The 27838-nt window shown below is 42.2% G+C and overlaps 1 protein-coding gene across 1 annotated transcript; it reads left to right on the top strand.

Moving 5' to 3' along the window:
• The first annotated feature begins 257 nt into the window (after positions 1 to 257).
• Positions 258 to 17330, top strand: C3H6orf58 (chromosome 3 C6orf58 homolog). Its single transcript, XM_065632665.1, has 6 exons — positions 258 to 579; positions 5299 to 5385; positions 12358 to 12542; positions 13707 to 13840; positions 14283 to 14521; positions 17108 to 17330. The coding sequence occupies exons 1-6, from the start codon at positions 258 to 260 to the stop codon at positions 17293 to 17295; spliced, it is 1155 nt and encodes a 384-aa protein (XP_065488737.1). The 3' UTR covers positions 17296 to 17330.
• The last annotated feature ends 10508 nt before the right edge of the window (positions 17331 to 27838 follow it).

Genomic DNA, 27838 nt, shown 5'->3' on the forward strand with positions numbered 1-27838 from the left:
ACATCACAGGCAGTACAGATTTGGGCATATTCTGGTCAGGTTGATCACTCTTCAACATCTGGTGCTGCTCCCCAGATCCCACAGGGAGGACAGAGCTTTACTCATAGCTTGCTAATCTGGTAATGCCACATCAAGGTTGCTGGAAAGAGGGACGGGAGAGGGAGATGCCTGCGTCTGAGTCACCCTTTTTTGTCCAGCCCTCACCTTTCGTTATAAAAGCCCTGTAGCCACAGACACCTGGGTCACATACCTTCACAATGCTGCCCTACTTCAGTATACGTGCTCTTCTTATAGTGACTGTTACGCTGTGTCCCACAACTGCTGCACCACGGAGTGAAAAATATGCCACCAGAGAAGATGTCTATCCTCCTCTCTGGGAACTTGCCCCTGAAAATCTGCTGGATTTCCCAGTAAAGGGCAACAAAACTGTTATCAATGCTTGGAACTATCAAGAAAGGCTGGGAATATATAAGAACTTGCTAAAATCTTCAGCCAAATATTTTACTGCTTTTGGATCCCAAAATATTGGCAATATTCTCTGGGGATTACCGTCGCAGCATGGGTGGCAGTTTCGTACAGGTATGAGTTAATGTCCTTAAGCTGGGTGAGCTAAGTGTTTACCAGACCCACTTCGGGCCATCTTTTCCAAGGCTTCTGCCTTACAAGTCCAGTAGAGCTTCAAATGGTGTAAATTTTGACATACTGAGCTTAGATGACAATTTGAAAAATAAATCCTGCGTGAAGGGAACACCCTTTCCTTGTTGAGCAACAGCTACTAAACTTCCTAATAGGGAAAGGGATTGCTAAACACAGGACTGGGCAGAATCCAGAAGAACTGTGATTTAGATGGGCAATATTTCAGTCAGCTGAAAATCTTTGAGAAGATATTCCAAGTTGCTCCGGTTTACAGAGGTAGATTTTAGGGTCTGCACTCTTCAGTGCTGTTCTTAAATTGTTAACTGATAGGGTTTTTTTGGTTGTTAATGTTACGGTCTTTTATTGGTGGTTTGAGGTTCATTTCTAATAAAGAAAGTTGAAAGTACAACTCTCCCTTTCAGAATTTGTTTCTGGTTTTGCCATTTTTGATCAGTTTAGGAGTAGCCTTGTTATTTTCAAAATATGTTTTCTTACAAAAACTAAAGTTTGTTGTGTTTGTTGAACGGTGGTGGTTGTGGTTTGGTTGTTTCATTGTTTTGTTTTCTTGTTTGCTTTTTTTTGTTGTTTTTAATTATGTCCAAATTTTAATGGCTTATCCCCCAAAAGCTGGCTGTTACTGGGGGCGATTACTCCTGTTTGCTCGTTGGCGATGCCAGGGAAGGAGACACAGAAAGTGGTGTGAGGTTAAGGCTGCAGTATCTTATCAAGGTCTTTATCAGAGAATGTGTTCTCCTACACACTGTTTCACACACAGCAGGCAGTGAAGCTTTCTGTTCAAAGTTGCCATTGACTTGCCTTGTTCTGCCTACCTGGAGAGGTGGGAAGAAGGGAACTATAGTCAGTGATGTTTTCAGAAACTTGTGCCTGGTGATAACCAGGCATAAGCAACTGCATTTGTCTGCCTGTAGTTTGCTTTACTGGTCGCAATTTGTAGTTTGATGAGGTGGTGGTTTGGCTGAAGCTGTGTGTTTGGAAGAAGACAGAGGTGCTATAGCTGGCGATGAAAGCAGGCTGGCAGCATTTAGTCATACCTAACCAGGAACAAACTGCTAAGTCAAAATTAGAAAAAGGAAAAATAGGAGGTAGAGTAAGAAAAATCCAAGCAGACAACTAGTTCACAAACAGACAGCAGCAAGAAGAATTTGGTTGGAATTCAGGCAAGCTTTTTCTCTTTCTCTTCTTTATGTATAGGGGAAAAAAAGACAAGATGAGAGTTAGTGCAGCAGGAGAGTTGACTCAATATGTGTCACAGGCAAAGATGACTGAATGCAGAAGCTGTGCTTGAGATGTGACCTGCTGGAAATGATCCAGTTATGTAGGGTAGCCTCATCCACAAAGTGAAGGTGTGCCTGGTTGCAGTGGCAGTTCCCAAATAGAGATGAGGTACACAGGAGATGAAAGGAAGATTCGCACCTAGTTGCACAGACAGGTAAAGACCTACTGTCACCTGCCAAAGAGCCACAGGACTGGTCCTTAGGCAAGAAGCTACCTTTTTGAAACTACATGACCAGAAGGTTAAAAAAATAGCAGAAGGACAAATATCACATGGCTGGGAAGAGTTTAACAGTAAAAAATGTGAGAAGTTGAAGGATAAGTGCATAAGGCAGAAAGAAAGATACAATTTTGTGTGTACAGCAGTGAAACTAGCAACTAGCTAAACCTAATCCAGATAGGCAGCTGGGCTAGATTAGTGAGGAATAACTGAAGCATTTGTGTATTGACATAATAAGCTTGGGCAAGCAAAAGCAGGATTTGAGTTCATGGTGCAGGACAGCAAATCCTTGAAAATACTACAAAAATTGTTGAATTGACAATTCTGTCTGGTCATGGACGTTATCTTGCCAATAAAATACTTCTATGGGTATGTGCCTGTATAAACCGTAAAGAGCAAGTGAAGCTGCTACTTAATAAGAGTAGTACAAATATTTGCGATAATCTACTCATGAACATTAAAAGAAATCAATAGTTTCCCTAAATTTACAGTAGAGACTATGTTGTAGAGATGGCATGGTTGATAAGAATGAGATTGTGGAAATAGAAATTGTCTTGGGAGATGGAGCTAAATTGAGAGTGCTGCCTACACAGACTGAAGAAACTGGATAGTCTATACCTCTGAAGAAACTGGATAGTCTATACCTCCACTTGGGAGAACTGGCATATAGAAGTACAAATGCAGGGGCAAGAACTTCAGGAAAGATTCAGGTGGTATGGTGTGTCTGAAGAGTAGGGTAGGTTGTATGTACATTTAAGAAGGAAAAATGCGATAAGGTGACAAAAAGATCTGTTTCTCTTATATCAGCAGTAGATGAGACATAAAATAAATATAGAGGAAACAATCTTTAGCTAAATACAAAAGGGGATAGAGCATAGCTTATGTGAATCAAAGGTAGGTCATGTTAGACTAACTTGATATTTTCTGTTATGATACAACTGATGTTTTACTGAAGTCCAGAAATGTATTTCCTCCTTTTGTAAAATCAAAGCTTTAAATGAAAGTTTTTAATGACACTTCACAGGAGAAGAATGAAAAGGGGAATTACAAATCTGGCAAAGGAACACCTGAAGGAGAGTCTAATGACAAGTGTTGCTAAAGGAAGTTTACAGCTAAATGGAGGATATGTTCAGAGTTATTCAATTATCATTCTTGTGAACAACTGGAGTTAGATGTTTCATTAACAACCTTGCCACAAAAAATAGCAGAGAAAACTTGCTGACGAGGTTGCACATAGTTTCTAATGACACACAGCTGGGAGACACTGTCAATGCAGAGAGACACAGATATAATAATTTGACTAGACCTGAAGACTGAAATAACAAGCATGTTAAGCACAGAGAATAGAAGGGAATGGAGAACGTGAACCTAGAGTTTAAACCTGGAAGTGGGGTTAATGCTTCCAGCTCCAAGATATTTATACATATCCTGTCATTATCACTGATACTGCCCAGGACTCTCTATTTTCCCCAAACACTTAGACTAACAATCCGTAGTGAATCTCATGTGCAATTCTTCTGCAACATTTTTTCTTCTTTTTTACAATTTCATTCATGCTTCCCATTCATCCTCTTTATACACCGGTGAGCTACTGATGACCTGTGTCAAATTAGAATCTTGAAAAAATAAATCTTCCTGTAAATATTAAAAAAAAATAAATTTTCATTTAAAAAAATACTGTTGAACTGCATTCCTCACCACTGAAAATTCATGCTCTTAGTGCTCTGCTACGGAAACATACAGCTCTGAGCAGCCAGTGTGCCCCAAAGCACAAGCTCTGTCCAATCAGCTAGAGATGATAGGATAATCTACGCACATGGTTCATGATCATCTCTTCTTCTCAAGTAAAACATACCAGAAAATTTGGTTTTAAATGTAATGAGGTTTGGTTCTAATCTGACAGAAATGACAATGTTGACATTCAGCTGACTTGTCAGAGAGCAAGTGCTCTGCAGGGCACAATTTAGGAGCCTTGAAAGGCTGAGGGAGCTGGGTCTCTTTAGCTTGGAGGAGACTGAGGGGTGACCTCATTAATGTTTATAAATATATAAAGGGTGAGTGTCATGAGGATGGAGTCAGGCTCTTCTTGGTGACAACCAATGGTAAGACAAGGGGTAATGGCTGCAAACTGGAACACAAGAGGTTCCACTTAAATACGAGAATAAACTTCTCAGTGAAGGTAACAGAGCACTGGAACAGGCTGCCCAGGGAGGTTGTGGAGTCTCCTTCTCTGGAGACATTCAAAACCCGCCTGGACGCCTTCCTGTGTAACCTCATCTAGATGTTCCTGCTCCAGCAGGGGGATTGGACTAGATGATCTTTTGAGATCCCTTCCAAGCCCTAACATTCTGTGATTCTGGGATTCTGGAATAGCTCCAGCCACTGGACCTGACCCTGGTAATTTCATCTCATACACTTAAAGCAGATTTCCTGACTCACTACATGAGTATTTCCCATATGATGGACATGCACATTATGCTTTCAGGAATTAGGCTATTTCTCCACGTCATGTGCTTAAAGTAAAATATGCCTTACATGCTGTTGCAAGTAATTGTGAAATGTCTTGCATATTTGCTGCAGCATAGATGCTTGAAAACTCTGCTAATCATATACAACATCGTTCACACACTTAACTTCACAGTATGGCCATGTTTGTATGCATCATTAAACTGGAAGAGATTCTGTATCACACAACCCATTTAGGTGAGACAATTACTAGCACATTTAATTTGTGCTATTCTGCTCATTAAGGAGCCCTCCTACACTAGCAGCCCTGCATCTATTGAAAATGATGCATCAGCTATGCATGTGTTTATGTCTGTATGAGCACGTGTATTTATAATTCCATAAAAATATCACTGTGATGTCCTAATTTCAGACAGTTCCATAAATTCTCAGAATACATTTACAGTGAAGGACAAATCGAACTAGAAAACACGATCAAATTACTATGCACTGTCTGAAGTATTGACTCAGAAATTTAACTTCTCTAGGAACAGTAATTTACGAAACAAAACAACAGTAATTGTTCTGCTTCTCTGAGCAAAATTCTGCATGCTTTACCCCTATACATGTTTTTTTCATCTCAGTGGGATTTATTGTGTGAAAAAGATTGAGAAGTATTTGGTGTATTATTTCATTTGATTCAGGCAGATTAGCAGATCCTTCCAGAGCGACTTCCTGTGGCTATGAAGATGGAGACCTCCTGTGCATATCTGTAAGAAGCTGGTGGTCCAGTAAGTATATACTATTACACTATTCTTCTCCAAAATATGATTAATGTCCTAGAAGGCAATTTAAAATCATTCTTCTCTTAGACTTCTATATTACAAAGTAATTTCAGTGCTACATAATTGTCCACTGAAAACTTGCAGCAAAACACCTAAGTGTGAGTGAGAAAGTAAAAGTTAATTGACTTTGGTAACTTAGTTGAGGAAGGAAAAAAATGCAAATTTGCAGCCTTAAAAAGGTTTACACTGAAAACAATTGCATGTAAAAATGTGGGGGGAAAACATCATGATGGGTATCCATATTTTTAGGCATTTGTAGAAATTACAGGTTTCAATTACTCCAGAGCAGATTCATTCAGTTTAGATGCTAATACTTCAAAATAAAACTTACTGTGGGAATGTCATGGAGGAATCTTTGTGGTCCTTACATCACCCTCAGTAATACAAACCTGACAGGACTTATTCTGCCTTCACTTGCACCTCCATAACTACACTGTGATCAGTAGGCTACATAGGATGAAATAAAGAGAGACTTTGTGCCCATGATATCCAAAGAACTACTTTATCTTCATTACACAGACATTTATCCAGAAGGCTTTCAAGTATTCAGCTGGGACTTAGTTAATACTTTGACCTAGCATATATGAGCTACAAGGTAATTTCTGGTCACTTTAATATTGGCTTAAGAGTTCTAGTAGGTTTAAATTCTGTTATTTTTTTTCATTATTCCAGTAAGTAGCAACGAACTGAAGACAGTGACAGAGAAGTGTAAAGATCTGAATTTCCAGTGTCAATGCCCCTGACATTTTCAGTGTTTTTCTCAATATCTCTAAAAATACACATCCAGATATTTCAGTCTTCCCAAAACCAGAAACATCCAAAATTCCTGGTTACTTTTGACAACTCAGGCTATTCAAGTGTTGCCCTGTTGAACTGGAGGGATCAAGTTGATACATGGTGCCTCTTAGCCTGAGAGACAAAACTATTTCATTTGTAAAAACATACATCATAGGTGTAACAGGAGAATGGGTCTATCCATTATAGCTAAGAAAATACGCATCGCTGAAAGCAGTGTCATCTCAATGATGGTGGTATCAAATTTGGAAATGCTACATGCAACTCAGGGGTATCCATTTCTTGTTGCACAGGGCATCCCAATGAATAACACTTGTGGCAGCAATAAAAAAAACACTGATACTACAATGCTCCCTGTCTCAAGTGCAAGAACAAGTGTAGTTTATTTTCCTCTGCTATTTTTACAGCCAGTGTCTATATGGAAACAGACTCCTCAAGCAACAATGCATGTCTAGATTTCCAAAGAATTCATCTTACAAGGCAATTTTTTCCTGAGCCCATGAAAAAGCATAAACAACTGTTAAATTTTCTTATTTTGTTAATCAAAAATATTTAATTAATTTGCCAATGCAGGCTAAATAACATATCCCAACCAGTCCAAATAGAATCCCCCAAAGGATGTTCTTGTTTCTATTTTTCAAAAGATGAATGAAGACATTATTTAAAAAAAAAAAAAAAAAAAAAGAAACACAAACCACCTTTTTCTCTAATCTGAGTCAAAGTCAATATTTTTAGGGACTCATTTTTTTTCTGCAGCTGGAACTCAGAGTCTTTTTAAAAGTTTAACTTCTATTTTAGAGACGTGGAACTAACAATTAGGATGGGGGGAAGAAAGACAAGACCAACCATAGGTTACAATCACTACTTGTATCTAAAGGCAATAAAATGATGAAAATATTTTTTATTATTATTATTATTATTATTATTATTATTATTATTATTATTATTATTATTATTATTATTATTATTAAAAATAGGTAAAAGGCCTTGTGAGTCCTCCAGTTTAAATACTCTTTCCTGGTTGGGGAAGGGAAAGCCTCAAGTTCTTTTTCCTGTAGCACATTTTCCCTCCATCACTTCTGTCCCTGGCTCCCCCAGCTTCCCTGCTGTCCTGTCACAAGTTTCCCTTTCCACTAAACCTGCTGGCAGGTTTTGGCAAATGTCTCTGCCCTTTCACTGCCACACAAGGAAGTTGATGAGGCCTTCTATGGGCAGCTGAGCGTGGCCTCACAGTCACAGGCTCTGGTTGTTATGGGGGATTTTAACTACCCTGATGTTTGCTGGAAGGACTACTCAGCCAGTCAGCCTCAGTCTAGGAGGTTCCTCCAGTGCATTGACGATAACTTTCTGATGCAAATGGTGGAGGAGCCGACTAGAAGAGGTGCGCTGCTGGATCTCGTCCTCGCTAACAAGGAGGGTCTGGTCGAAGCAGTAAAGGTGGGGGGCTGCCTTGGTTGCAGTGACCATGAGATGGTGGAGTTCAGAATCTCCTGTGGTGGGAGCAGAATACCGAGCAGAATTGCAACCCTGGACTTCAGCAGGGCCGACTTTGGCCTTTTCAAACAGTTGCTGGAGGAAATCCCGTGGGCAAGGCTGCTTGAGGGTAAAGGCGTCCAAGATAGTTGGTTAACTTTCAGGGACTGCTTCTACCAAGCTCAAGATCAGTGCATCCCGACGCGCAGGAAGTCAAGGAAGGGAGCCAGGAGACCTGCGTGGTTAAACAGGGAACTGCTGGGCAAACTCAAGTGGAAGAGGAGGGTTTACAAATCATGGAAGGAGGGGCTGGCCACTTGGGAAGAATATAAGGCTGTTGTCAGAGGATGTAGGGAGGCAACTAGGAAAGCTAAGGCCTCCTTAGAGTTAAACCTGGTGAGAGGGGTCAAGGACAACAGGAAGAGGTTCTTCAAATACATGGCAGATAAAACTAACACCAGAGGCAACGTAGGCCCACTGATGAACGGGGTGGGTGCCCTGGTGACAGAAGATACAGAGAAGGCAGAATTACTGAATGCCTTCTTTGTCTCTGTCTACTCTGCCGGAGGCTGTCCTGAGGAGCCCCGTACCCCTGAGGCCCCAGAGGAAGGCAGGGCAATGGAGGAGTCTGCCTCAGTTGATGAGGACTGGGTTAGGGAGCAATTAAGCAATCTGGACATCCATAAATCCATGGGTCCAGATGGGATGCACCCGCGGGTGCTGAGGGAGCTGGCTGAAGTCATTGCTGGACCGCTCTCCATCATCTTTGCCAAGTCTTGGGAAACGGGAGAGGTGCCTGAGGACTGGAGGAAAGCAAATGTCACTCCGGTCTTCAAAAAGGGCAAGAAGGAAGACCCGGGCAACTATAGACCGGTCAGCCTCACCTCCATCCCTGGGAAAGTGATGGAACACCTTATCCTTGGTGCCATCTTAAGGCATATCAAGGATAAGAGGGTCATCAGGGACAGTCAACATGGCTTCACCAAGGGGAAGTCGTGTTTGACCAACCTCATAGCCTTTTATGAAGACGTAACGAGGTGGATTGACGATGGCAGAGCAGTGGATGTGGTCTACCTTGACTTCAGCAAAGCATTTGACACCGTCTCCCACAGCATCCTCACGGCAAAACTGAGGAAGTGTGGACTGGATGATCGGGTAGTGAGGTGGACTGCAAACTGGCTGAAGGAGAGAAGCCAGAGAGTTGTGATCAATGGGGCGGAGTCTGGTTGGAGGCCTGTATCTAGTGGAGTGCCTCAAGGGTCAGTTCTGGGACCAATACTGTTCAATATATTCATCAATGACTTGGATGAGGGAATTGAGTGTACTATCAGCAAGTTTGCTGATGACACCAAGCTGGGAGGAGTGGCTGACACGCCAGAAGGCTGTGCTGCCATCCAGCGAGATCTGGACAGGCTAGAGAGTTGGGCGGGGAAAAATTTAATTAAATATAACAAGGGGAAATGTAGAGTCTTGCATCTGGGCAGGAACAACCCCAGGTTTCAGTACAGGTTGGGGAATGACCTATTAGAGAGCAGTGTAGGGGAAAGGGACCTGGGGGTCCTGGTGGACAGCAGGATGACCATGAGCCAGCACTGTGCCCTTGTGGCCAAGAAGGCCAATGGCATCCTGGGGTGTATTAGAAGGGGGGTGGTTAGTAGGTGTAGAGAGGTTCTCCTTCCCCTCTACTCCGCCCTGGTGAGACCTCATCTGGAATATTGTGTCCAGTTCTGGGCCCCTCAGTTCAAGAAGGACAGGGAACTGCTGGAGAGAGTCCAGCGCAGGGCCACAAAGATGATGAAGGGAGTGGAGCATCTCCCTTATGAGGAAAGGCTGAGGGAGCTGGGTCTCTTTAGCTTGGAGAAGAGGAGACTGAGGGGTGACCTCATCAATGTTTATAAATATATAAAGGGTGGGTGTCACGAGGATGGAGCCAGGCTCTTCTCGGTGACAACCAACAGTAAGACAAGGGGTAATGGGTTCAAGCTGGAACACAAGAGGTTCCACTTAAATGTGAGAAGAAACTTCTTCTCAGTGAGGGTGACAGAACACTGGAACAGGCTGCCCAGGGAGGTTGTGGATTCTCCTTCTCTGGAGACATTCAAAACCCGCCTGGACGCCTTCCTGTGTAACCTCACCTAGGGGTTCCTGCTCTGGCAGGGGGATTGGACTAGATGATCTTTTGAGGTCCCTTCCAATCCCTAACATTCTGTGATTCTGTGATTCTGTGAAGTGCTTTGTTGTAGAGGCCTTTTGAATGAAGCTTCTGGCTGTGAGCCAGCAACTAAATGTATCTATCTTCAAGTGAACAAAGGTGTATGCATAGAGTAAATTTAAAATGTTAATTTAGAATAAAACCAAAGCTCACTGTAATATTCACTTCAGCTTCAGCTTCCCATCTGTGTGGGTGGCTAACACTAGGTCCTCCATGGGAAGATGTCCCACGTAGTGACAAGTAACAAGGGTCGTTGCATAGCCCTGTGCAAGCAGGGGACCTTCCTGGAATAGAAACCACCACCTTTACTTTCTCAGTGTTTGCATTCCTGTTCTTCACTTGCTTCTAAACACTACTTGATACCAATTTTGTTGCATCTAGAACACATACCAACTCAGCCTTGGCTTACCCTAGTGCAGCAGGAACATGCAAAAAGTCTTTCAGAGTGCACACAAATGTCTCTTGCTATTCTGAGGATGTGAGTGGTTTCAGCTGTCCTTCAGGGTAACCCTGTCTGGCATGAGTAGTCATATGAAGCCAGGAATGAGCTTAAACCAGTTTAATACACCCCTAGGTGTATAAGACACTCCCTCCTTATGAACTTCAGTCTTTTTTGCCTAGAATAATATTCAGTATTAGTCCTCTCCTGCATTGTTTTCTGCCATCTGTCACCCAAGCAGGTACAAATAAGTAATACATGCAAACCCACTTAAAATAATGTAAGTACTTTCTGATGTGAAATCCAGGTTTTAACACTTCTCATGAAAACAGTGGACAAGAAGCCAGATACAGCTTAGCAACGACTCCCAGTGGGTCATTGTCCTCTCATCACTTCGAACTTTTCATTTGCTCTTCTGACTGGCCATAAATTTCCTCCTGAATTCCCAGCCAGGCCCACATACAGGAGGTGGAACAACAGATTCACATGAGTAGGACAGGGATATGAGGTAGGTGGTCAGGTTTTGGTCCTCACTGCTGGAACTGTGTACAAAATACCTAGGCAGTTGTGTGGCACTGAGACCTAACATGAGCAAATTACTTCTCAGCCCAATGGTTCAGGAGTACCCACCCAAGAGGGAAAACAGCTTGTCTCCAGGCTCTTCTTCATTCAAAGCTATTAAATGTTATTTCTACAAAGAGGACACAATTAAGAGGAGAATCACAGAATCGCAGAATGGTTAGGGTTGGAAGGGACCTCTGGAGATCATCTAGCCCTGCTGAAGCAGGGAGACCTAGAGTAGATCGCACAGGAATGTGTCCAAGCAGGTCTTGAATGTCTCCAGAGAAGGAGACTCCACAACCTCTCTGGGCAGCCTGTTCCAGTGCTCTGGCACCCTCAAAGTAAAGAAGCTTTTCCTCATATTTGGATGGAACCTCCTGTACTTCAGTCTGTGCCCGTTGCCCCTCATCCTATCATTAGGCACCACTGAAAGGAGTCTGGTCCCAACCTCTTGACACCCGGCCTTGAGATATTTATAAACATTGATGAGATCCCCTCTCAGCCTTCTCTTCTCCAGGCTGAACAGACCCAGCTCTCTCAGTCTCCCCTCATAAGAAAGGTGCTCCAGAGCAGGCCCCTAATCATCTTCATAGCCCATCACTGGACTCCCTCCAGTAATTCCTTATCCTTCTTAAACTAGGGAGTCCAGAACTGGGAACAGTACTCCAGATGTGGCCTCGCCAGGGCAGAGGAGAGAATTTATAATCCTCCTTTCAAATGAGGAGTATAAAATAGCCCAATGGGTACTCTTACTGGAGATGTAATCTGGCACAGGTAAGAACTGAACCTGGGGTTTCCTACATGCTAGCTCTGACTGCCTTAGCTTACAGATCAGATAAAAGGAAGACGTCATCCTAAAATAAATCTAAACAAACAAACTGGGGTAATTTCCAAGCAGTCTTAAGTGAGCAAAATCTTTTTTATAAGCAAAATTATTATTTTCAAGTAAAATATTAAATCACCAGTATTTGCCTTTTCCTTTCTTTTATGCCTACAATGCACGGAAGAGTTGTTTGTTTTGTTTTGTTTCGTTTTGTTCTGTTTTAATTTGTTTTTAATAAAAACAACACTCATGGAGTACTGCTTAGTCTTTCTGTGCTTAGTTTGCAACTAATATTTAAGAGGCTTTTGATGTCCTGTCCATGACAACCTATAAAGATCTAATTTTTTTTCAGTTGTTGTCCTTTCATGCAAAGTGTAGCACACTGTCAGCTCATGCAAGGATATTAAAAGACAATATATAAATGAATATTACAAATCATATCTAAATAAATACAGATATCATCACAATTGCATTCCAGTACATATGCTTCATTGCTGAACACAGTTATATCTATGGCGATTTGAAACAGTTACACTTGGTATGTTTCATTTTTCTCTGTGGGAATATTTCATTTGCTTGTGGTTAACACCTCCCCTTTTTAAATTATTGTTACAGATATAAATTACTACCTGGCTGTCATACCCTTTCTGGCAGCAGTGGAGGCTGGCCTCTTCGGACAGCTGCAGTACGAGATAGAAATATTGCCACCAGAGGAGCAAAGAGCTGATTTCTGTTATAGCGTTGCCGACTGCCGGTCTCACGTTCCCAACCTCATGGATGAATGGAAGGCCTACTTTGAAGTAAGTAATTTCACTTTACTTTTCTTTTCTTCATATCTTCTAGGAAATGAAACCAGAATATTAACTTTAAAAACTATTATTGCTGTTATTTGTAAAATTCGAAGAGCTTTGTTTGCTTTCAATAACAGCTTGACATAAAAGTAACAAGCAGGAAAAATGAAAAGCATAACATAAAGTGATTCAAAGATAAGAAGACCAATATTTTTACAGGTTATGGATTATTTTCTTTTCTTTAAGATAATTCTGTATTTTGCAGACTGTCCCAACAGACTGTTTTGTTAAAAGCTATATTTGTATTCTTCCTGTGCTGCTTATATTAGCAATGCAAATAAGCACGCGAGATAGAACATTACCCTTGAGAAATGGCCTTGTGTTAGTTTTATAGGGTTCATTTATTCCTTTGAACATTTAAAAAACTGAAAATGCGGAGAAGGACACTAATTCATGCAAGTAGATATTCTCTTTCCTCCTCATTCAGCAGTTCCCTAATCCCAAAGTTGACAATATTTCTTACTTCATAGGTTCAATAACTATTTTTATAGATAGACTTCCATACTCAACATTTTTATTGGTAGTCAAATAATTGATAATGATCAGAAAATTTAAACCATAAGTCTCTCTTGGCAACTGTGAGTGAAGGTAGAGGCTTTAGGATTTGTTTTCTTAAGATTATTTTTTCCAAGCAGTATGTTTCAGAAGTTATTATAAAGGTTCTGCTCCCCAAATAGCCATAATGATAACCATTAAGGATAATTTTCTTATTTTCTGAAAATCTTCAGAAAATTGTGGCCAAAAAGTGTGAACAGGTTTTCAAGGAATCCAGCATGGAAGCTTCCATGGCATGCAAATGCAAAAGTCCACTGAATTATTGTGACAGAATACCTAAATTATGTGGATAAAATCCTCACTCTGTTGAAGTCAAAGAATAGCAGCTCCTGCTAACTTCAGTGGGGATATGTATTCACTTTATAAATCTATATTAATAAGCTTTTTCTCCCTATGTCAGACATTATAGTTACTTACAAAGCAGCACATTCTAACTACTCAAAAGCGATTTCCCTTAGCTTGCAAACTTAACTGTTTTGTGAGATATGTAACTCTGAAAAATTCATTGAGCTCAAACCTCCCCCGTTTCTCTGCCTTTTTCCCTCCCTGTTGCTGTAGTATCTATTATCGACAGAACACAAAGCCGTGAGGCCTGCAACCCTCTCCTCCTTCCAGCTGGATGATGCCCTTGGTCTCATGTGGAAGGCGCACGTCACCTCCAATGCTTATGCGGTGCCCAAGTTCCAGGACAAGTATGGGGACGAGAGGGGTGGCCAAGAGGGATCTTCCCGCCTGCATGCCTCTTTGCAAAGACAGTATCCCAACAAAGTCTGCATGAGCTTTCTTACTTTAAGCCTCTCCTCTTTAGGCTCTGCTCTTCTTTCTTCTCTCTCGGAGCATTGGATGACCAGTGAGTGACAGCTGCCCAGGCTGTGATGGGCAGGCAGGCTGTGGGCTTAACATGAGATGCTGATTCCTTCCTGGGAGCCAGGGCCTGAGTCAGGAGCTGTGTTTGGGCAGAGGCAGTGATGCCAGGAGAAATTAGGTATTAAGTGCTGAAGGAGGCTTTAAGTCACTGCAGCACTAAGACCAGTCAGGATTTTATATGGAACAAAACATATTTGGGATAAATGATAGATTAACGTGTTCTACGGGATTTCAATTACCTGTTACATTTATTTTTATCTCTTTCAGCTTAAAGTATCTCTCTGATCCAGAAGAAAATTTTGGTATAGACTGGGTCACCGGTGTAGATTTCATTGCAGCCACATACTTCTCTACAGATTTACCAACCATGAACACCTTCCAGGCTTTCCTGCCCCAGAGGATGCTTGTTGAAGGGGATATCCCCCCATTCATTAGTGACTTCAGTCCACAGCAAAATAGAGTCCTGATTTCACTGAAAGCTCTTCATAAAGCAAATGAATTAACAGGTAGGAACCTGACCTACAAATGTCTATAGTCCATAGATATTTAATATCTTCTTCTCTCTTTCTATACCTTTCATCACATGAACACAGTGATTTTTGATATTAAATAGTATACACACTTCCTAGAGACTAACAGTAGAACAGTACACTTAAAACTACAACCATAAGTCAACAATACATGAGAAAGCAAGTGCAGCAACGGGATAACACCAACAATATGTGGTGAGGATTTCACGTGAGACAAATGCATCATTTGTAAGAGCAAATGATCTTACTTTTATTTCCCCTCCATTTTTCACAGGAACTTTAAAAACACAACAACTAGTTTGTGTTTCACTAGTTATATCTGAAATCATTAAAGCTGTAAGTAAAGTTATTAAATCAGTTGTGGTCATTACAAAAAATGGGCAAATGATCATGAATGACAGTTTGTGTGTCCACAAGCATTCTGGTTTTCGGTTTTGATTTTGTCTCAGTCTTTGGTCTAACAGAAAATATTCAGGCTGTCCCAGCAAAATATGATCTGTCCCAGCAAAACTATATTCTTAGGCAATGCGGGACTTTCACTAAAATAAGTTGTGCATCACCATCCAGCGGCGAGACACAGAATTACAGTCTTCTGATATTTCAGTTCCTTCATAGGTATTGCTGGGTGGTTCTTTGTGTTTTGGTTTGTGTTTTCTGTTGTTACTGTTGTTGTGTTTGTTGGTTTGTTTTGTTTGTTTGTTTCTTGTCCTTTACGAAGGAAAGCTATTATGAATCTTTACACGAAAACACAATACAAAAATACACTGTAAAACTAATATCCAGAGCTATGGTATTTGTCTTGTGATCCTCTTTTTCTGTCCCTACATTTCAGTGAAAATTATCTCACTAGTTGTATTTGCAGCCAAAAAAAAGGTCTGTAATGAAGCTATTCGGTGTTACAAAAGAGCATTCTCACATCACAGAGCACTTCCCTCACACCTTCCACATAGCATTACTCCTCTAATTCTGAATAAGGGTCTTAACAGCTCTATCCTATGCATGATAGCCTGTGCCACAGGTCAAGGTTTCTTGACCTACCTGTGGGAGGAGAGGGGGACACAGCAAGGAAAAGCACGATCAGTGGGGCAGCAAGGGGCAACAGGACAGCAGAGCAGAGGGCAGCACTGGAGGGAGAGAGGAAAAGAAGCAGGGATGCTGAACACAGTAGGGGGAAGGAAAGAGAGGAATGAAGAAGTTTCATGCAGGTGCAGCCATAAAGAAGTCTGTAGCTGAAATCCCTTGCTTTGCAGGTGGGAGATTTCCCTGGTCCTGTTTTGACAGAATGAGATTTCTTTGCATTCAGCTGAAAGTTAAATGCCAGATAACTCAAACTGATGACTGCTTTGCAGTTCAAAAAAGGAGCTTTAAACTAAATTTGACTTGGGTCTGGATTCACAGCCTCAGTGCGGATCTCAGTTTGCTACAGAACTCAGTTGACAAAATGTGACATGCTGTTTTTGTAGAGTTGGATTCCTCAAACTTTTAAGTAAATCCTGTGAGATGTGGAGTCCTCTTCTGGTGCTGCAAACTTCAACAGCAGATAGAGTGTCTCAGCACTTCTTGGAAGAGGACTGTGTCCAACCCAGAGTGAGATCTGATTTCTTGATTCATCATTTGATTACTCTTTATTTTCCTCTGGCTGCCTCTGCCAGTCCAGCAAGGAGTGCTGTACTACCTGTAAAGCTTCTCAACTCATGGACAGTCAGAAGCTTTACCTTTTATGCTCTGCCCCTCACTGATGTCCAAAGGCAGAACAGCAGATGCCTTGTTATTCGAGACCTTTCCTGCTGTCCTCACCTTTCCTGTAGTCCTCCTAGGCAAGAGGACTGTTTGCTGCCTTCTCCTCTTAACTCCTCGTCTCCCCAGTACGATAATGTACAAATTGTTCTTCATTGGTGCCAGTTCTATACAAAAGCATGTTTTGTAGGAGAGTAATCTCATTTTGGTTTTCTAGCAGATTTTTTCATCCCTAGATTTCTTCTCTGGACCCTTTATCCACCATAAAGGTCAGCACTGAGAGGAGTGGGGAGCAGGCAATGACTATCCTGCAAACTGGTGCTAATGCTGGATTGGTCAGGCACACTTACTACAGAGTCACTGCTTATCACCTGGGTGAAAGCACCAGGATCATTTGCTTCTTTAGCTTGAGACCTTAGCTGGCAAAAAGTGCAAATTCTTAGCTGCTTTAGAGTGAAAACAAAGACATGCACAATTATAACTACCAGGCTACTGCTTCACAAGCCATGAAGTTATGTACAATTGCGGACCGAGACAGTAACATGTAGCTTCAATCATTTTGACTTGCAACACTGGTGATGAAAGAACAAGCCCCATTGTCTGTCAATACAAAGGATCCTGAGCTGAATGAATGGCCTGTGTCTCCCTACACAGTTTTAGGCAATTATTGCCCCACTGGCATGCTCCAGCTTTGTCTACATTTCACTGTCCACAGGAGAGTGGTGGGTGTTTGTTGCCAGACGTTCACTTCATCCCTTGTTTGCTGCAAGCTGCATGTGCTCCATGTTAATTTGACAATGATGTCATGTTGTGTTTCTTTCCAAGGAGGATTGCTGTTGAAGCTCTGGGAAAAGGCTATGTCTACTGAAGCAGGAAGAAAAATGGGCAGAAAACTGATTGAAGGCTTGGTTTCAGGCCAGAAGTTTGATTTGGTGGGAATATATAATGATTTGAAAGGAGCTGGTTTGAAAGCATCCAGTTTCTTGAGAAAAAGCAGTTCCAATATTCTTTGATTTAACGTTTTAGCAGATATGCGTCTGGTATTCTGGTCTTGGTAATTTCTTACATCAGAATTTCTTGAGTAGCCATGTGTACATCTCTCTCATATTGAATCAATATTTTTGTCTTTAATTTTCCTAATTAGCTCATTTGTTTAACTCAATTCCTTATAAATAAAAGGTCTCACAGAAAATCTTACTTTATTGCTTTTTTGGACTTCAAAAATAATGTATCATTATTGGAGAGAAAATTAAATAAAGGCAAATTATATTCTGTTTCAGACTGTTTTTTCCCCTGTGTACAGGGATCCCACCAGATATGTAATTACTCAGGTCCTTGGTGGTCTAACAGATGATCATCAGAAACCTTTCTTTGAAGTTCTGATCCAAAACCAATGCCTCAACTGTTTCCCAACAAAGTTGTTATTTTGCAGACCAGCTGCAATCAACTTTGAAGCTTTCAGGCTTTTCAGATTAAATAGTTGAGTACAGATGAATTCCCTGGTATGCTGCTTTGCAACAAGTGCGTGCCTCATGTGGTACTGTGGAGCTAGTCCTGAGAAGTCCTGAAGCAAATTAGCTTATTCTGTAGCAGCTCTTACATGACCAACAGAGATTTCTGGTATTTGATTTATTTTACTTACCTCAAGAAAACATTGATCTATCTATTGATTTATGTGATTACATAGTCTGTATAGCCATAGGTTGCTTTTCCATTCCCTCATGTCTAATCATTCTTGTTGCAGTGTGTCATGTGTTACATTTGATTACTGAGGAAGACACACATTCACACTGTTTGCACTCCAAGCACCTGGCACACTCAGAACCAAGAGATGATCCCAGTCTTCTGGGTGATAACATCCATTGGGAATTGATTATAATAACTTGGCATGAAAGGTTGTGGGGAAGTGGGACAGGGGTCCTGCAGGCAGACTGGGCCTGAAGTTTCTCAGGAAATCTGCTGACTTGGATCCTCCATCCTTATGAAAAACTCCCCAAGAGAGCAGGCATGGCTGGAGCTGCTTTTATGTGGTGGAGAGCAGAGAATGGAGATACAGCCACTGCCTGCTGCACCCTGTCAGATGGTAGCTTGTACTACAGCATATTTAAAAATGACACAAGCCTTAGACTCATAAGTCAAAACAAGGGAAAGCAGCTTTGCTTTGCCACCATTTTAGGTTTGTCCCACAATTTTCATTGTACCTATGATACAGGGAATTAACTAGCTAACACTTAAAGAACTAACATTTAAAGAACTAAGGAGCTAACACTTAGAGAGCTAACCCTTAACCCACATCATAATTGCCTAGCCTTGCTTAGCTTTGTGTAACTTATTGTATGAGAAACAGGAGTTCGCTGACGACCTCACAGGCCTTGCAAAGATAAAAAACTCTAGCTGCATCCTTGGGTGAACTACATAACAGAAACCTGGGCACAGGACAGGAGATACACCAGTTCTAACCAGCTCATCAGCCTGAGTCCCAGCCAGCTCAGCACACCAGGCCAGAGGTAAAAGTGTACAGCGAAGGAGGCCCCGGCCCACGATCATTGCACGGGCGCAACCAGGAGGGGCCGGAGGTGGAGATTATGGAAATGATTTCCCAGAACTCGTTGTAATAAGAACTGCCTTCTCAGGGACAGGTTATGAATATGTATAGGCGTTCCTAGAAGTTTCATGAATATGTAACACTTTACAGCATTTAACCAAGCTCACAGCTACTGGAAATTTACACAGGTCTTAGGTGGAATTATTCCCCCGTGTGTCCAGCGCTGTAAATAAACATACCTTCTTTACAATCTCACAGGTTGTAAAGTCATTTCCGCACCTCACCTAGCATCTCAGTTGGTCCCATACTACTCCCTCAGAAGGAGGAATGCATGTGCCACTCTCTTCTGCTGGAGCACATGGATGCACTCTGTTGTGCTCACACACTACATTTCACTTGTAGCCATAGTAGTGATAGCCTTTCTGACACACATACAACAGTAAAAGGTTTTCCACGGACATTGAAGGTGAGATTTGGACTTTTCCCCAGCACCAAAGTGGCTGAGAAAAGCTCTGGCAGCCTCAGTAGCAGCTGAGCAAGGGCCCTTTCAGCAGGGACCCTCGAGCAGGCTCCTTCTGAGGCTGCCCTCAAGCCCTCGTTCCCTCCGAGGTCAGAGCACGGTGCTGGGGAGCAGGGAGCAGGTGTCCCCAGGCCGGCTGGAGCTGTGCCAGGAGCCCAGCGGTGGCCTGAAAGGTGATGCAGCACCTGGCAGAGCTTCCCATGTGAGGTGGCCAGTGTGTGTCTCTTTGTGGTGCTGGTCCAGCTGCAGGCAGCTGGAGAAACATCAGCTCCTTGGGACTCTCCAGGCCTCCTGAATTATGAGCAGGATACCAAGTAAATGAAGGAAAATTATTTGTGTCTTTCCAGGCCACTTTCCCAGTTCTATTGGTCCTTTCTCCCCAAAGTTGCACAATATTTGCACTGCAAATTAAGAAATAATAATCAAGACACTGAGCACTTAAACACTCTTTTGTCCTTTGATATCCCAGGACAAAGGTTTTAATTATTCATTGTCATTTTATGGATAAACTCTTAATGTACTGTCATTAGCCAACAATTTTCAAAGGAAATACATTAATGAGGTCTAAGAAAATGTGGGAGTTTTTACCTTAATTACCTGGTTCATAGATCAGAGTAATTAGATTCCATCAGACTTTAGGTATAATCTAAAAGTAATTACCACAGCTGCCAGCTGTTAAAATATTAAGTTAATTGTGCTCCAGAAAAGTTTGGGGGGGAAAAAAATGACCTTTTCTGTGATTAACTTAAATTTAACCCAACACGTGCTTTGAGAAACAAAAAGAGCAATTAATACAATAGGGAAAACAAACTTAAAAATTGCAAATGGCTGTACTCGAGATATTTGTAACACATTTTAAAAAAGCAAATATCACCTTACCTGAATTTATTATAACATTAGGAAATACTTCAATAGTTTGAAAAAGAAACATCTTTCTCAATACAGCATCAAGCATTCATGTATTCTAGACACTTTGTCCCAATCCAGCATGCCAACCAGTCAGGCAAAGGCTATAGAATCTGGTCAGCAATTGCAATTTGAAGGTTGATGCATGTATAAAAGTTTTAACAAAAACACAGGATGGTGGATTCTTACAAGTAGAGCAGATCCAGACATCTTGAAACAGAAAAGATGCATCCTGGTAAGAAAATATACTGGTATCAGAAACTAAGCAGAGAGAAAAGCATCAAGAGAAGGCAGTACAGGTATGGTAGAATGTGTCTGGAAAAGGATGGGAGAGCACTGGAGGAGGCTGCTTGCTACTTAGAGCCAGCAAAAGCTGACAACGACCAAAGCAGAGGTTTGCCCAGCAAGGAGAACTCACAAAGCAGAAGGGGTTGTCTTACTCAGCATTAATCTGAGGTTTTCAGCCCTGTTCTCATGCCTTTTACACGTGTAATCTCTTTGCTGAGGGCTGCTTGGTATTAGGCAGGACCTGTTTCTGTTTGACAGAGGTGCTGTTAGAGAAAAGCATCAACACAGCTGGCTGCAGCTCCGGAAAGTCAGAAATTTAAACTTCTGTACATGCTTGCCAATAGCGAGTCTAAGGGGACTGACACAAACAATGTTTGGGAGAGGAGGAGGGAAGGTTAGAAATGGATACAGGATTTAAAATATAACTTCAGAGAATAAGAATCCATCAGGAAAGAGCGTGACCTTCCTCTGAGGTTGGGCACCAGTGTTGAACTCTGCTCCCCTCCCACAGCTCTGCAGGGCTGACGAGGAACCTTCCTCTCTTGAGTCTCACCCAGGGTCATCCAGGCTTATTTTAGGCAGGTTAGCCCCTGATTTCTAAGACATGTGCAGTTTTCCATGCCTTTCCTACAGGAGCAGGATTTCTGAGGAATGGTCAGAAGTGAGATTCTTGTCCTTTTCTGCATGTTTGCAACTGGGAGCACAGCCACTGCAAATTGGACCTGTGCTTTACCAAATATTCTCCTAAACTGTTCATAATATACGTATGTAAGGGCTGATCTCTTCAGCAGTCACCCTTTTTATTCCATCAGGGGAATGGAACCCTTCCTGTTCTCTAGGAAAAGTACATCTCTACAGAGCTACTGGCAGGTATCAGCAGTCACTTTTTTAGCTTTTTCAGGTACTGAGACATAGAACTTAACAGGTAAAGAAATTGTTAGCAAAAATGCAGAAAAACTTTACTTTTTTCTTTCAAACAGGAATTGGATTCTTGGGTTTCCCCTTTCCTATGGTCCCTAATCTGTGCAGAATTACTTGGGCTCTCTTCCTTTCCAGCTTTTGCTCTCTAATCATAATAAAGTGATTTTTGATGGTGGGAAGAAGCACCCTGCTCTACACCTGCCAGGTATGAAGGAAGGGCAAAGACGTTCTTGCCCAGGACAGACTTTAACCTGGCAGCTAGGTGGTTCTGCTGGAAAGTAGAAGATGTAGATTTGGACCCTCCCAGAAAGAAAACAAAACTGAACCCAGTATAAACACTTTCACTGTTGGTACACAACACTTAAAAAGATCCATATTTCCCAAAAGTTAACTGTCCAGCTATGTTTTCAGACCAGGTCATGTTGCCTGACACTCCTCAGGAGGGGGTTGTTAGCTGTGGACCTTCAGTTCCCACTATGGAAGGTAGTGAGCTTCAAAGTGATACTCTCTTTTTACATTTCCCTCATCCTAACTTTGGTGGCTCCAGGAAGAGCATGTTGTCTATTTCTGATCCAATGCTGAGCCTTCATATACAGACTGCAAATAGCTGGCACCTGAAAAAAGTCTGAAATTTACTTCAGTTTAATTTTCAAAGAAAAATCCCAGCTTGATACCACCTCTCCCACTGCCATTTCGTTTTTGCAGAGATGCTGGGCTCTGTTCAATTTGAGTTTGAAGTGCTTACAGCCCAGAGCCACAGAGGCATTTGGTCTCCCGACACTAGGATGTTTTTGATATGGTTTAAGAATTTGAATTTGCTTGGAGATCTGAACCCAGGCTCATTTTGGATCTGATCTTCTCTACTACAGATGAGAAAAATGGACCACGAGGCACCTTAAGAACAACTTGCATGGCATGAAGTGCAGAACTGCCCCAGGCAGGGGCTGATAAGGAACTCTAGGAGAGTCCAAGGGCTGCAGACCTGTCAGACTACACCATCTAGAAAGGGCTGTTCTGGCTGGGAAGCACAGACAGTCATTCAAAATGGGGCTTAGAGTGCAAGAAATGGAGGCAGAATCACTAAAGATTTGTTACATTTATATCTACTTAAAATATGACTCAATTTATGTAACAAGTTTATCTAGAAAAAACTTGATAATTTTTTAATGTTTATTAACTGATTCATGCCTAACCAAACTCCCAGGACAGAAAATACAATGAAATAAAATCCTTAATGTCTCTCACTTCCTACTGCAAACCATTTATACCTGTGGAAAAGAGTGGCACAAACTATTTGTGCATAAGTTTGTAGGAAAGGACTGCAGCAGTTATGGTGGGATGGATATCAGTAGTATAAACCAACCGTGAGGACTGGAGAAAAGCTTAATTTTAGAAAGAAAGTCTGTTTCCATCTCTCATGCAATGTTATCCCCCAAAATACTAACAGATGTGATCACTAAATATAAGAAGAACAAGCAGCTGGAAAAGGGCAAAAAAAGAAGGATCTTTTTGCTGGCAACATCGCTGCGGCACCACATTGGTCTGAGCCCCACTCAGACCTTTCCTCTGCACTGTGAGGTCCAGGTGGACTATGGAGGAGCCGGTGCTTTTGCAAGAACGAAAGCCTCTAACATCTGAGGCTGCCCTAGGAAGAGCCACTTTCCAAGGCTGGCCTGAGCTGCTGGCTGCCGGCAGTGCTGCACCCAGAGCCGCAGGGACAGCATCACAGAGGGCACGGGGACAAGGCACTTGTACATACAGGCAGCTCTTCAATCCTGGTGGGATCTGGCCCTTGAGACACCATGTAGCCATTTCCACATGCTCCAAAATATTAACTCAAATGAGGAATTTAAAGTTACTTGAAAACAGAAAAATAACTGGACTGAGCCACCCATCCTGGTCCCCGCCTCTGGTGGTGGCCAGCAGCAGAGGACTATGGCAAGAGCAGCAGCAGCAGTAACCAGGCAAGGGCTGGGCAATCCCTCGTCCTGCCCAGCCTGCCAGCAGCTGGTAGTCTGCACTTAGACCAGCCCCACATGTTTTATCAGTCCCAGAGAAAGAGTCATAAAAGGCTACCCAAGAAAATCCAAAAAACCCAAGAAAAGAGACAGGGGAAGCTCATCAAAGAGATGGATGATTGCAAAGCACAAGAACACTCCCAGCACACAGCCGCATTAAAAAACAGGAGGGAGGAAAATTAAAAAAAAAAAAAGCATCAACCTGCAACTAATACATGAAGTAGAAGCAAGAAACCTCTCTTCAGACTATCAGTTTTAAGGTGGTGCCAAGGAGTCAAAAGTTAACATGATACAGACACATCAAAGTGAAAATATGTTAGGAGAACACTTGGGCAGTCTTGAGGTAGGAAAAGTATCAAACATGTTAAGTGAAGAGATAGCAAGAATAAACAGCAGCTTCTTATTGGAAGAGTGTGGCAGATGAGCATTTGTTTGACAGGTTGCATTTAAACAAAAGAGCTCTTGGCATTTAAAGAAGAATGCAGAGAGAAGATTCTTCTTATCTTCTCAGGCACAAAGGCTGGATTTATAAAAAATGTGTATGTTTATCATTCAAACAGAAAATGCCATCTCACTAAGGGCTTATGCACACATGGAGTGCTGCAGAAACAGCTGCTGCTGAGCAGGCCTTCAGTGAGAACACACTGGAAATGCTTCTTAGCATTAAAAAAGATAAGCCTTTAAGCTAACAGGTCTGTGCAAAAGCTTATGCCAATCTTTTCCAAAGCAAATATCTTATTATTTAAATACACTTGTATTCTCTTCAGGCATAGTGATCGTGGTCTGTGTTCAGCTGAAAATGGCTTTTCCCTCTTGAATGCGTTCTTCACACAGAATCACAGAATCACAGAATGTTAGGGATTGGAAGGGACCTCGAAAGATCATCTAGTCCAATCCCCCTGCCAGAGCAGGAACACCTAGATGAGGTTACACAGGAAGGTGTCCAGGCGGGTTTTGAATGTCTCCAGAGAAGGAGAATCCACAACCTCCCTGGGCAGCCTGTTCCAGTGTTCCGTCACCCTCACTGAGAAGAAGTTTCTTCTCAAATTTAAGTGGAACCTCTTGTGTTCCAGCTTGAACCCATTACCCCTTGTCTTACTGTTGGTTGTCACCGAGAAGAGCCTGGCTCCATCCTCGTGACACCCACCCTTTATATATTTATAAACATTGATGAGGTCACCCCTCAGTCTCCTCTTCTCCAAGCTAAAGAGACCCAGCTCCCTCAGCCTTTCCTCATAAGGGAGATGCTCCACTCCCTTCATCATCTTTGTGGCCCTGCGCTGGACTCTCTCCAGCAGTTCCCTGTCCTTCTTGAACTGAGGGGCCCAGAACTGGACACAATATTCCAGATGAGGTCTCACCAGGGCAGAGTAGAGGGGAAGGAGAACCTCTCTCGACCTGCTAACCACCCCCCTTCTAATACATCCCAGGATGCCATTGGCCTTCTTGGCCACAAGGGCACAGTGCAGCTCATGGAGCTTCTTGAGCAGTAATGTGTGGGAATGATAACTAAGTCCCTCAAGGACCACAGTGACACTATAGCTTTGTCAAACACCTATTAGCAAACCGTACAAAATCATTGTGGTCATCTGTACAGCATCAGGGAATCACAATACTTATTAGGTCTTAAACATCGAACATGAACCTTTTACTGGGATCTTTCTTCATGCCTCCTTCTCCCTTCCCTCTGCTTTCCCCAGCAAGACTGGATGCCCTTTCCTCGCAGCACAGCACCACAGCCTGTCTTCCTTGCCAAGAACTGAATACAAATGCCACTGTCCCTCTGCATCATGTAAACTGAGCAGCCAAGCTAGTTCTCATTTCTGTCATGAGATACAGTGTTGGCTTATATGCCTGAGGAAAAGATACTGGAGACATCTCTGCAACTAATATATTTACAAGGTTCATAAAATCTGCCACCTCTACTCAGATGAATAAAACTCGTTGAACTCAATGAGGCTGAATACACAAGACAGATTGTTGCACATCATAAGGGTGGCAGAACTAGACTTCTTATGTGATAGGACCTATGCAAAGAAGAGGAATCGCTTCTTTGAAAGTATTTTAAAGGAAAGAAGTTACAAAAAGAGCTGATAAGTCTAAATTTTTTTCACAAACTAGATCCCAAATGCTTTTATGGAAAGTGTGAAAGAAGCTTAGGTTTGGTGGGAAAGCAACTGCATCCCACCCTGTTCACACCCATCCTAACACCCAGAGCAACTAATGATACTCTGTTTTTTTCTAGACTCTCTCAGCCTCTCCTTGTAAGTCAGATGCTCCAAGTCCTCAGTCATCTTCATGGCCCTTTGTTGGACTCGCTCCAATATGTCCACATCCTTCTTGTACTGGGGAGCCCAGAACAGGACACAGCAGTCCAAATGTGGCCTTGCCAGCGCTGAGAAAAGAGGAAAGGTCACCTCTCCTGACCTACTGGCACTGCTCTGCCAATGCAGCCCAGGAGGCTGTTGGCTTTCCTTTGCTCCTTTGCTGCAAAAGTCAGGCTTCTGGTACTTTAGTGAAGGAAAATTGAGGTAGTAATATATCTTTCAGACACCCAGCAGAGGACAGCATCACGTTCAGCGGAAAAAAAGAAAAAAAAGTCAGTAAAATACACAACAAATTCCTTTTATTCAAATACCAGATTGCATTTGCTGGCATAACAAACCAGGCCATTTTGAGCTGCTACAAAGAGAAATACAAAATTTTGTGAAAAATGCTTAAAATGTGTTTTAAATACCCACAAGTGATGTGTTAGCCAGTTACAAGTTTTGTACACATCTGCAAACCTCCGTGTTGACTAGTGATATGCAAAACTCTGTATGCTACATATGCATGAAATCAAGGTACTCTGAGCAATATTCTTAATACTTAATTTCTAACTGATTTTAATAGGGATGAACCTTTATCTTGAATAAATTAACGAGACAATATTGAGAAATTCTAAATTAATTTGCATTAGTGAAAATTAATCATTCAGTAGAATTTTAATAGGCAAGTCTGAAGATACTATACTGTCTGCTTGAAAAGACCTTTTCTTTCAAGCGTATTAAGGCATTTCTGTGAGCATTTGCTTTTTAACTCCTCAGTAGGACTAAAAATATAGTATGCCTAGGCTTTCTAAACATGTTTTCTTTCTCCACTCTGCTATCTGGGATTTCTGGATATGCCACTCTGATCAAGCTGCTGTTAAGCCTCGAAACACTTGGCACATCAACTGTGTATTTACACATTGGTTTTCAATAATTTGAGAGTCGAAGCGCTGCCAGAGGGATGTGCACTTGCCCTAGATTTAACACGTCTAGATACACAGCACTTGCTATGCAAGTGCTGCCCAGTTGTTATTCTTGCATGCCATAAACTACGGATATCAGACTCACTCTGCCAGAACATGAAGATTAGGTCCGGTGCCACGCAAAGATGTTAAACACATTCTACCTGTGCAGCTCATGTGATTGCACACAGCAATCCCAGATGGGAATATGGCAGCTCTAATCAGCACCAGTTCCATGCTCACTGACAAGCCCACTGAGATGCTCATCTCTGTAAGCAGGGGCGCTCCCTGCCACTGCTTGGCACACGCAGGGCAGGGGCAGGGCACAAAGGGAGTTCCCTCCTGGGCCAAGGATCTCTTGTATGCTTTCAGATACCACGTAGCTATTTGGCTCTTATTTTTCACTTTCATAACTACAAAGTAAAAGGAAATCCTTCAAAGTAAACACTTGTGTTGTTTTAAAAAGGAGTAGAGATTTTGCTGCTCTTTCCATGCCCTCTCTCCAGTGGGGCAGCGTTGGCCATTCACACACGAAGCCTGGAGGCACCTGGGGCTGCCTCTTCTCCCAGATGCTTGTGTGGGAATACGAGGTACCACAAGGTGCAAGTGAAGCTCTTTAGCACTGCTTTTCCAGACCTCTTAAAGAGGGCAGCATGTCCCTTTTTCTCAGTTGGGAGGGCTGGCACAAACACTGCTCTTTCATCTCCAACTTCTGTCCTTCCTTCCTGGCTGTGTTTCCAGCAAATTACTGAACACAATAGCAAAATATACAGCTCTAGTGTGAATCCAGATAACTTAAGTTGTGCAAGGGGCTATGGAGATGGCAATGCTATCTAATTTAGGCACCCATGGTAGTTCTGAGTAGCACTTCCCTCTGGGAGGAGCGGCGCTGTTTTCCAGGGTGAATTACTTGCTGTACAACAGTACTACTGGTGTGATAAAGCATTGCTCATTGTCTGACAGAGGGTCAGAATCTGGCTGTTTCTGATTTTGAGCCTTAACCTGAAGCATACGAAAATGGCTAAGGAAATGGGTGTTCACCTTAGACAATACTTCATTACACTTTCTACCCTTCCCTTCTCCAAAA

Source organism: Caloenas nicobarica, chromosome 3, assembly GCF_036013445.1.
Source record: "Caloenas nicobarica isolate bCalNic1 chromosome 3, bCalNic1.hap1, whole genome shotgun sequence".
Classification (NCBI taxonomy): Eukaryota; Metazoa; Chordata; class Aves; order Columbiformes; family Columbidae; genus Caloenas; species Caloenas nicobarica.

Coding starts and splice junctions, on each gene's coding strand:
- C3H6orf58 (XM_065632665.1), top strand. CDS start 258: ATGCTGCCCTACTTCAGTATACGTGCTCTTCTTATAGTGACTGTTACG. Junction 12,543..13,706: donor AATGGAAGGCCTACTTTGAA/GTAAGTAATTTC, acceptor CTGTTGCTGTAG/TATCTATTATCGACAGAACA. Junction 13,841..14,282: donor GTGCCCAAGTTCCAGGACAA/GTATGGGGACGA, acceptor TATCTCTTTCAG/CTTAAAGTATCTCTCTGATC.